Here is an 11,450-nt window from a genome sequence, read left to right as displayed (position 1 = left end):
TCCTGAAGATGATCAAAGCCAAAAAATCATCAAAAGATTTTAAAGAAATCTTCTAGGTTCAGAAAAAAAACTGAAAAAAATATATATTAAAAAAAACCTGAATTGATATGTCACAGATTTCTATTAAGCCTTAATGATCAATCAGAATTATATGTATATGCTTTTTTTAATTAAATTTGGCTTTTAAGAAACATTTCACAAAAATATACAAAAGAATGTCTTTACAAATGATATTTACATTGATAACAAGAAAATCTAAATCTGAATTAAGCACATATCTTTCAATCGGAACGATACTGAAGGAGAGAACGTTGCATTTCTTATCTTCAGTTCACTCTGAGCCTCGGCAATCCAGTAAAATGAAACTAAAAACTACTAAAAAAATTCAGAACCAGAATGAATGTGATGTTGTAAAAGGCTTCAGCAGCAAGATGAACAGTGATTTCAGATAAGACAGCATTGAAACAAATTCTTTTCATTCATTTTCTGAGGGATTGCATTTCCATTTTTTTCTTTTAAACTTCGATCAAAGCATACGGTCACCTACTCGCACAGACGCACAAACGGACATCTCAAGTTCACTAATCGAGCTAAAGTTGCTGCATATGAGGTTAGGAGTGTCTACGGTTTAGGGAGATCACGTTCAAGATCGACATTAACAGACCACTGGACTACCACAGTGAGCAGGTCAAGTATACAGTGCATAGAATGCTTTGGCATGCTGACATCCTAGAATATAACGGCAGTGTTACATTCAGGGAGAAGGCCACGGGAGATCGAAGAAACCTCTCAAAAAAAAACAAAAAAAAACCAAACCAACAGAAAACGATCAGGTTAAAATATAAAACCAGAATCTCCAACAGAAAAACACACCTAAATAAACAAAACCACGGGTAGTTTAAGGCTAATCGTACTTAGCTTTCTACAAGTTCATTACCATTTGAAATCTTAAAAACATTGATACACTGATTCTCCAAAATAAAGTACGTTCTGTAACTTGTAGCTCAGGATTTTTTTTTTCTTCATCTTCTTCTTTTTTTTTTTTTTTTACACAAAAAGGGGTAAAACACATACACATCTGATGGATCTTATACTGTACGCTGGGTCAAGTGTCACCTTGACCCAACTATCATTCAGAAACGGTTGAGTTCAGGTATGGGTGACGGCTCATTAAGACTCATGCAGACGGGTGGTGAAGACTGAAATCCACCGTCTGATGTTCGGTTCACTCGTGCTGTCAGCTGGGCTTGAGGAGAGAAGAGGAGACTGCGTGCCCTCAGTGAGGAGCGTGAACACACCGCCATACAAACAGACTGAAAGACACAAGGAAACATCACAAATGTAACAACATCATTTTAGAAACATTTATAATTCTCATTTTAGTGCAGCTCCCAGTAATTCTTGGTTCTGCAATCAAGTGTATTATTAACCATTGCTACTTCATGTCTGTTTCTTCATAGAACTTATGAAGTTTTTTTATGAATTTATTTGTTCATTCATTCATGTTCTCATTCAAATTTCACTTGGCAATATGGCAAAAAGTTCATTTTGGATGCTAATTATGTCATGGGTCATTCCAATTTAAAAAAAACTGAATATGCACTGCCATTCAAAAGTGTGGTGTTAGTAAGATTTAATTTTTTAAAGAAATTAATACTTTAATGCATTAAATTGACCAAGTGACAACATTGCTACAAAAAAAAAGTTTTATATATAATATATTAAGCAGCACAACTGCATATTAGCATGTTTTCTGAAGGATCATGTGACACTGAAGTCTGGAGTAAAGATGCTGAAAATTCAGCTTTGCATCACAGGAATAAATTACATTTTAAAATATTTAAACAGAAGTTGTGAAAACTAATAATATTTCACAGTGTTACAGTTTTTACTTTGTTTATTATACTATTTGTGTCTGTATACACACATGCATGTACATACATTCATATATGTATAGTATATATAGATGTGTTTGTGTGTGAGTGTTTAAGGTCTATCAAAATTTAATGAAGCAATACAATGATATTTCACTTTCCTTTCTAGATTTTATGGTTCAGGGTCTAAAAACAGAACAAAATAGTTTTTGTTAAAAGTGTCCCAACTAAACTGACAACTGGACACACAGTGAAGCAAACCAAGGAAACTGTCTCAATATGCCGATCCAGAAAAAGAAGAAGAAGAAGAAAGAAAGTACAGCAAGATGCGTGAGTCACAAAACAAGCACCTTCTATCATCGCCTCCGGCGCTGACGACGAAGCGATCCCCGCTGGTGAAGCGGATGTTGGTCAGGTGGGCAGAGTGGCCCAGAAAACGCTTGTGTTTGGCCTGAGGAAACAGACTCTAGTCAGACAAATTGCTATTTTATTTTTGAAAAAGCTGAAATGTGTGCAGCACATGGTTATAGAAAGGACATATAATAGGTATAAACATAAAAAACAATCCAATTAAACAGCTGAACTTTGGCTGTTGTGAGATTGTTTTGATCTGTGTAGGCAAGAACTGTCACATCCACATCCCTTTTTACTGTCTTGTGATGTACTGTCACATTTTCATTGCATTCTCAGCATTCGTGGAAATTAGTCTGTAGTTTCTATCTGTAGGAACAGCACTGTTGGACATTGTGGAGAGGGAAGTACAATTTAGCACACTTTAAAAAAGAGAATTTATTACAAAAATACAATTCTTATACTAAATAAATCATGGCCTGTCTGGATACTCGATTCTGATTGGCTGGCAGGTATGCTGTAAAACCATTTAATATTGTTTAAAACCATATAGTATAAATTAATAACAAAATTAATAAAACATGCACTTATTTAAAGTGCAAGATTATTAAAAACCTTTAATCTTTTAATTTGACATTATTAGAATTATTAAATGTGCATTTTTACATCTTCTTTTTAAACTCTAGATGGGGCTTTTGTCAATGTAGTTGCACTCTTTGTATGGAAGAAATCAATAAAATTGTGATTGAAGCTCAACAATTATGAAATACCTTCAACAAGTCAAGCCCACCTTCATTTGTACAAATATTCATAGGATCACCAGAAGCAAACATTGTTACACATTTAAGTTGTCCACAAGTCCATAAAATGTGGACAAAGCTGTTCTGTTATTGCGTGTTGTAATATTTTAAAATATTTTATTGTGAAACTGTATAAAATGATAAGAGGAGAAGAGGACAGAGGAGAAGCAGTGTGTCTAAAAATCCATAAAATGCACAAGTACACATCTGTAGTCATAAGAAACAGAAAAATAAAATTTTATCAACATGTCTAACTAAAAGATGTGATACAGCAATTAATATGAAAATTAGTGCTTCATCTAAAGTTACCGAAGATTAACAAGCAATCATATTTTGTAGACATTCGTTTCAAAGCATGGTTAAGGATGCGTGATGATTTTTTATTTGTACAGGTTTTATGATATGTGTTCGTTTATGAAAGTTGTCCCTGCCAGGTAATTTACTCATGTATGTTAAGTGAAATATAAACAGAAATAAAAACTAAAATAACATTAAAACTAAACTTAGCTGAAAACCTCAATTAAAATGAACAAACAAACAGACTCTACGAAATAACCGAAACCGAAATCATTTGAAACTAACAACAAAATATTAATCAACTTAATTAAACACTCAAAAACTTGGATTTGAACAACATGAGGGCGAGTAAATGATGACAGAATCTTCATTTTCCATTCTGAAATCACCACATATCACAAAAAAAGTGTATTTTTTCATACAAAGCAACACTTTATTTCAGCAAAAATGGGGCATACTTACAAATTTCTCTGGACACGGAAAGTCGAACAGCTTTACCATTCCAAAGTCATCGCCTGTGACGATGTTGAGGCCGGAGTGAGACACACACGCGCAGGTTACATCGGCCTTATCTGTGTTCCTGGACCAGATCCCCACCACCTCGTCCCCGAGGACACTACAGAGACACCCAAACCAGTACTACAGCAGCAATTGAGAACAGTGACTTTACTGATAGAAGTGCATTTCATTTTTATTTCACGGGATGCCAGCAGTGCTGCTGTGTTGCTTTCCGTTACCTTGTCCATGTGGCCCAGGTTATTCTGTCTATCACTGCTTGCTCAGTGACTTGCTTCCCAGAAGGCACCTCATAGACAACACGTTTATAAGCACCAGTAGACAACTGCAGAGAGCAAAACATGCAGACAGAGTGAGTGACTTTGTATAGAACTGATCTAATGCTAAAAAGAACAGAGAATAACATTAAAGGGCTCATGACCTGCCTCCGTTTTTTTTATTTTGTACTGTTCTCTGTGGTCCACTTATAATCTTTCGTATAATCACTTGTACTACATTGTCTCATACAAATAACCACACACACACACACACACACAAACACAGCTCAACATGCTGTACCTGCACATAGCAGCTGTCAGCAGAAAAGTCCATCTGCATGACAAAGCTAGGGATGTCCCTGCAGCAGTTGATGCGGTTGAGCTGCGGTCCTAATGTCAGGTCGTAAAAATCTACCGCATTCTCACTGGAGCCCACAGCCAGGTAGTGTGAGTCTGGACTGAACCTGAGGAAAAAGTCAATAGACCATGTTCATGTCAGAATGAAGTAACATTCACCTAGAAACAACAATACAGAACTTTGTTTCTGCCTGAAATGGAAATGGAAGTGTTCATAATTGCGACTTCATTCCACTTTTGTACTCTGCAGTAGAAACATGACTACAAAGAAAAAATTTTTGCATCCCCAATGTCTTGAGATCATGTTCACCAAGTTTCGAGGCAAACGGTTTAAAGTCCTCAGAGGAGTATATCAAATTCCAGAGCATGCTTTTTTTAAACATCCCTGAATAGCTGACTTCCTTTTGGGTGGAGCCTTTGACATAGAGTGGGAAAGTTGTTCGGCTCAATGAGATCTATAAGTGTACAGAGTTTCATTTAAATACATGCAAGTATTTGTGAGCTATGGTTCAAAATTTCTGACTGTGTTCCAGGGGGCGCTGTATTGTGTGGGTCCCAGTCTCTGCAGCGTCCTAATGACTGCAGATTCCAATGTGAGTTTCTGAGTATGTTAAGGCTCCCCCAAAACCCCCGAAAGTTTGAAAAAAACTATAAGAAGAAGAATAAACCTTAGGGAAACAAGAGGGCTCTTGACCCCTTCAGTTTTGAGCCCTAAATAATAATAAAAAATGTAATAAAAATTAGTAGCTGAAATTATGATAAATGAAAAATATGTTAATAAAATTAAACATTGCATAATTAGCATCAGTCTCACCTGATATCTTGTATGGCAGAGCGCCGATCTCTCTTCTTCCCCCAGATCTTGAGTGAGGTAACAAGGAGGATGATGAACTCTCCATTCTTCATGCCGATGGCCACCATGTCGCCCTCTGGGCTGTAGCTGACTGCGCGTGCAGGATGACCCAGGTTTACCTTGTTCAGCATCTTCTGTTTTTCCATACAAGAGAGCATCTGAATCATCTGGTATCTCAAAAAACCACTGTGCACAGGCATTAAATAATTTACCCTCTCTGAAATGTCCCAGAGGCGCACAGTGCCATCCTCAGCAGCAGACAGGAAGACGTCTCGGCTGGGGTGAGCTCCCAGACCCCAGATAGGACCGTCCATGTGGCCGTTCACCAGAATGTTACAGGCTGCATTCTTCTCACCGACCTCAATGATCTCAGCATTTCGAGTGCCCACCAGAATCTTCCCCTAAACCACCAAGGAGGAGCACACAGGGAGCCATACTATTTATCAGGAAAAATACCCAGCTTGATATTTCTGACTAAGGCTAGTTGGCTCTTGCTGCTTTTAGAAACATAATTTATGCATGTAGGTATCTGTATTTTTAATATATATATATATATATATATATATATATATATACACACACACCTATCTGTTCTCCCGAAGATCTATCTATGAGACTAATTGTATTGTATTGAACAGAGTTTCTGTTGACTACATCTGAGGCACATTCACAATGTAAATGCATCTGACTATATGTACACATCATTTCCCATCCTCTTCAGTGTAGTTATTTTGTGTAAGTGCTGTACCTTGCCCCTGCAGACAGAGCGCACACAGTCTATGATCTGACCCGTCTCCAGTCTGAAGGCTCTGCATCGCTTCAACTCCTGATCCCACAGTTTGAGTGCGCCACCATCCTTAGACCTGCAGAGGGCAGCCCACACGAATCCTCTCATTTACAACAGCAGCTTTTGAGAATGCTCATGCAGATTCAGAGAACAAAATATTTCAGTTAAAGATAGTGGGGTCAAGCCACTTACGGTCGTTCTTTGCCTCCCGTCACAATGAGCCCGTCACGTAATGTGGTGTACATGGTGAACACAGGTCCAGTGTGAGCCTTAGCCACGATTCTCACTAGAATGTGTTCCTTCCACACACACACATCTCCACTAATGGTACCTGTAAATGTCAAGTTATTCTGAAAAGAAAACAAACCTGCACTAATCTAGTGACCTCTAAGAGAAAAACAGCACAAACATGGCAAAGCACAGCATTTTCATATCAGTTCACTGATACACTGGTACACTGATACAAAACATCATTTTTGAAGTTATGATCATAAACAATATTTTGAATGAATTACTGATTTAGTCAATTTAAGCTCTGACACACAAGTGCACAAACAAATGCACACGTATGCATGTATACAGAAATATCTACTTGCACACATTCCACATTCATTTAAAGGGATAGTTCACCCAAAAATACAAATTCTGCCATCACTTACTAATCCTCATTTCGTTTCTAAACTTTATGCCTTTCTTTCACTGTGAAACATAGAAATAGTTATTTTTCAACTATCAAATCTCATTCTGTGTGTGTGTGTGTGTGTGTGTGGGTGTGGGTCCCCATGAGGAAACAAACTTATAAATCATAGAGAATTAAGTTTTTTGAATATCTAAAATTGCAGAAAGTTTCCTGAGAGGAGTAGGTATAGGTGTAGGGTTAAAAAAATATATGTGTCATTAATTTTCTACAATATATATATATATATATATATATATATATATATATATATATATATATATATATATAATTATTGGTAACACTTTAGTATAGGGTCCAATTCACATTGATAACTAGCTGCTTATTAGCATGTCTATTATTAACATATTGGCTGTTTATTAGTTCTTATAAAGTACATATAATGCATGACATCCATAATCCTACACAATTCCCTAAACTTAACAACTACCTTATAAACTATAAGTAAGCATCAAATAAGGAGTTAATTGAGGCAAAAGTTATAGTTAATGGTTAGTTAATAGTGTGAATTGGACCCTAAAATAAAGTGTGACCAAATTATGTAATATATACATACAGGTGCACCTCAATAAATTAGAATGTCATGGAAAAGTTCATTTCAGTAATTCAACTCAAATTGTGAAACTTGGTGTATTAAATTAATTCAGTGCACACAGACTGAAGTAGTTTAAGTCTTTGGTTCTTTTATTTGTGATGATTTTGGTTCACATTTAACAAAAACCCACCAATAGTAATCATTTTTTAATTGCTTTCATTTTATGGAAAAGAGCCACTTTGAAATTCTGCAAACCCCCCTTTTAATTTTAGGTGAACTTTTCCTTTATTTCTCCCTCTCTAACAACAAATAAGAAATGAGCTGAACACCATATAGAAACAGAAGAATACTTACAGCTCCAAAGGCCACTGAAAGCATGGTCTGCATACGGGCATCCTCAATGGAGCTGAGCACTCCTTTCTTACTGAGCAGGGCCCTGCCGGCCAGCGTCCAGAACCGCACGTGTTTTATCCCCACTGACACAAACTGAGTGTCCGAATCTGGACGGAACTCTGCCACAAAGATCCTCTGGGTGTGTCCGGCCCGACTTGCTACTTTGGCACCTTTGAAAAGAATTTCAGATCCCAGACCTGTTATAAAAGCAGAGTACTAAGTGAATGCTGTGTGTTTTGACCTGTACCTTCCTGCCACTTCCAGATGGTGAGGGTGTGCTGGGGGTCCAGACCCACAGAAAGCAGCAGTTTGCCGGTGGCACTGAAGCTTACAGAGCAAACACCCATAGAATGATGGCAGCGCAGCACAGAGAGGGTCTGTTTGTTCATGGCTTCCCACACATGGATAGAAGGAGATGTGGCTGCAAATACAAAAATACTTTATTTTGTCCACTGTTGCTTAGATTTATAAAGTTATATAGCCGTATTCAAAAATTCAATTCTGAAGCATGGCAGAGATTTGATAATCCAGTGTCAGTATGAGACAATGTTTCATGGCAACTCAGTATTTATATAAAAAAACCTGACATGTCTTACCTGACATGTCACCAGCATCACCTAAGAGGATAACAACAGTAGGAAAAAGACTTTAAATGACACATTTTTAAAAAACCACTGGTGCATAAATGTATGTTGTAGCACCAAACTATCCAATACTCAAAAAAAATGTTTTAATTAAATTAATTAAGACAAACAACCAGACTCTGTGATCAAAAATCTAACTCTTAACAATTACAAAGGAGGTTAACATCTGAATATTTTCACACACACATACAGATTTTATAGATTTTTTTATAGACTGCTCTAAAATATGAGACACCATTGTTTCAGGAGTTGATAACTGTTTTATTTCCTATTTGGGTTTGTGTATATTTATTTTATAAATAAAAAATAAAAAAATCCAAGGCAATCTTGGCTGTCCAAGATTAACTTCTCTAAGCTTTAACTGTATGTCTTTTTTTATTGAATTTTAGGAGAAACATACCAGAACAGTCAAAGTGAGAAGAAAAAGGTCAATGTTTTCACAAACATACCTACTTGGCCAGTTGCCACCACGTTGGGGAACTTTGGGTGCTGATTAATAGTCAGGCACAGAATGTCATCACTGTGTTCCAGATAGAAACTCTGGCAGGCTGAAGTTAAAAAAAACAAAACAATGATTGTCCACAACATTTTTGTCATGTCTTCATGTCTGTTTGAAGGAACTGGATGAATAAAATCCATTTCTAATGCACACTTGTTATTTACGCCCACTCTGGCACATTAAAATGCATTAAACATGCATTACATATGGCAGGTACCTAAGGGTTTTCTCCCCACCTGTTGTTAAGTTTAGGACGACCCCTACTGAGGCAGTGTGGTAAATGATGTCTGCCCCCTCATTAAGGTAATGCACATTGTTACGGCAGTCGTTGCCTCGGTAACCAAACACCAGTTCAAGCACCAGGTCCTGCAGAGAAAGTAAAAGAGCGATCTCTGAGGTCATATCCATGACAACAGCACAGAGTATCAGGATGTGAAAGGACATGCATGGAGAAACTGTCTTGCAGTTCAAACAAGACAGGCAAGAAAGATCATCTAACCACTGAGGGGACAGAGCAGTCTTTAATGAACATTTAATAGACTGAACAGGGGAGATAATAGAACAAGCTATCCACATCCAAACTACAAACCAAAACACTACTAAGTAATTTAAAGAATACATTACTATCTACAAAAAGATAGGGTAGCGTAGCGACAGGACAAAAAAGGAAAGGAAAGGAAATAACAATACACAACAGGGCGGGATAGGATAGGATAGGATAGTGTTGTGAAGACAGGACAGGGCAGGAAAGGAAAGGAAAGGAAAGGAAAGGAAAGGAAAGGAAAGGAAAGGAAAGGAAAGGAAAGGAAAGGAAAGGAAAGGAAAGGACAATACACAACAGGGTGGGATAGGATAGGATAGGATGGTGCTGTGAAGGACAGGAAAGGACAGGACAGGTCAGGTCAGGACTGGGCAGGACAGGAAAGGAAAGGACAATACACAACAGGGCGGGATAGGATAGGATAGGATAGGATAGGATAGGATAGGATAGGATAGGATAGGATGGGGCTGTGAAGGACAGGACCAGACAGGACAGGACAGGAAAGGAAAGGAAAGGAAAGGAAAGGAAAGGAAAGGAAAGGAAAGGAAAGGAAAGGAAAGGAAAGGAAAGGAAAGGAAAGGAAAGGAAAATGCACAAGAGGGGTGGGATAGGATAGGATAGGATAGGATAGGATAGGATAGGTTGGTGCTGTGAAGGACAGGACAGGACAGGACAGGACAGGAAAGGAAAGGAAAGGAAAGGAAAGGACAGGACAGGAAAGGAAAGGAAAGGAAAGGAAAGGAAAGGAAAGGAAAGGAAAGGAAAGCAAAGGACAATACACAACAGAGTGGGATAGGATAGGATAGTGTTGTGAAGGACAGGACAGGACAGGACAGGGCAGGAAAGGAAAGGAAAGGAAAGGAAAGGAAAGGAAAGGAAAGGACAATACACAACAGGGTGGGATAGGATAGGACAGGGTAGGATAGGATAGGATGGTGCTGTGAAGGACAGGAAAGGATAGGACAGGTCAGGTCAGGACTGGACAGGACAGGACAGGACAGGAAAGGACATTACACAACAGGGCGGGATAGGATAGGATAGGATGGTGCTGTAAAGGACAGGTCAGGTCAGGACTGGACAGGACAGGAAAGGAAAGGACAATACACAACAGGGTGGGATAGGATAGGATAGGATAGGATAGGATAGGATAGGATAGGATGTTGCTGTGCAGGACAGGACAGGACAGGAAAGGAAAGGAAAGGAAAGGAAAGGAAAGGAAAGGAAAGGTAAGGAAAGGAAAGGAAAGGAAAGGAAAGGAAAGGAAAGGAAAGGAAAGGAAAGGAAAGGAAAGGAAAGGAAAGGAAAGGAAAGGAAAATGCACAAGAGGGATAGGATAGGATGGGATGGGATAGGATAGGATAGGATAGGATGGGATAGGATAGGATAGGATAGGATAGGATAGGATAGGATGGTGCTGTGAAGGACAGGACAGGGCAGGAAAGGAAAGGAAAGGAAATGAATTGAAAGGGAAGGAAAGGAAAGGAAAGGAAAGGACATTACACAACAGGGTGGGATAGGATAGGACAGCATAGGATAGGATGGTGCTGTGAAGGACAGGAAAGGACAGGACAGGACAGGTCAGGTCAGGTCAGGTCAGGTCAGGTCAGGTCAGGACTGGACAGGACAGGACAGGACAGGACAGGAAAGGACAATACACAACAGGGCGGGAAAGGATAGGATAGGATAGGATAGGATAGGATAGGATGGTGCTGTGAAGGACCGGACAGGACAGGACAGGACAGGACAGGACAGGACAGGACAGGAAAGGAAAGGAAAGGAAAGGAAAGGAAAGGACAATACACAACAGAGTGGGATAGGATAGGATAGTGTTGTGAAGGACAGGACAGGACAAGGCAGGAAAGGAAAGGAAAGGAAAGGAAAGGAAAGGAAAGGAAAGGAAAGGAAAGGAAAGGAAAGGAAAGGAAAGGAAAGGAAAGGAAAGGAAAGGAAAAGAAAGGAAAGGACAATACACAACAGGGTGGGATAGGATAGGACAGGGTAGGATAGGATAGGATGGTGCTGTGAAGGACAGGAAAGGACAGGACAGGT

General features: G+C 38.7%; 1 protein-coding gene across 1 annotated transcript in view; it reads right to left on the bottom strand.

The window, feature by feature from the left end:
- Nucleotides 1-147: 147 nt before the first annotated feature.
- Nucleotides 148-11,450, bottom strand: part of LOC127976120 (echinoderm microtubule-associated protein-like 5) — a 59,097-nt gene continuing 47,794 nt past the window's right edge. Inside the window, exons 30-43 of the mRNA XM_052580282.1 lie at nucleotides 9,097-9,226; nucleotides 8,811-8,909; nucleotides 8,314-8,334; nucleotides 7,965-8,138; nucleotides 7,679-7,887; nucleotides 6,285-6,442; nucleotides 6,054-6,168; nucleotides 5,518-5,706; nucleotides 5,267-5,439; nucleotides 4,397-4,559; nucleotides 4,060-4,163; nucleotides 3,785-3,938; nucleotides 2,225-2,325; nucleotides 148-1,313 (exon numbers count right to left, since the gene is read on the bottom strand). Of these exons, the coding sequence (XP_052436242.1) occupies nucleotides 1,277-1,313; nucleotides 2,225-2,325; nucleotides 3,785-3,938; nucleotides 4,060-4,163; nucleotides 4,397-4,559; nucleotides 5,267-5,439; nucleotides 5,518-5,706; nucleotides 6,054-6,168; nucleotides 6,285-6,442; nucleotides 7,679-7,887; nucleotides 7,965-8,138; nucleotides 8,314-8,334; nucleotides 8,811-8,909; nucleotides 9,097-9,226 (1,827 nt within the window). The 3' untranslated portion in view covers nucleotides 148-1,276. The remainder of the gene's footprint in view (nucleotides 1,314-2,224; nucleotides 2,326-3,784; nucleotides 3,939-4,059; nucleotides 4,164-4,396; nucleotides 4,560-5,266; nucleotides 5,440-5,517; nucleotides 5,707-6,053; nucleotides 6,169-6,284; nucleotides 6,443-7,678; nucleotides 7,888-7,964; nucleotides 8,139-8,313; nucleotides 8,335-8,810; nucleotides 8,910-9,096; nucleotides 9,227-11,450) is intronic.

The sequence above is a fragment of the Carassius gibelio genome, chromosome B17 (assembly GCF_023724105.1).
Source record: "Carassius gibelio isolate Cgi1373 ecotype wild population from Czech Republic chromosome B17, carGib1.2-hapl.c, whole genome shotgun sequence".
NCBI lineage: Eukaryota > Metazoa > Chordata > Actinopteri > Cypriniformes > Cyprinidae > Carassius > Carassius gibelio.
The sequence above is the reverse complement of the archived record's forward strand: the minus strand, read 5'-3'. Positions and strand labels throughout refer to the sequence as shown.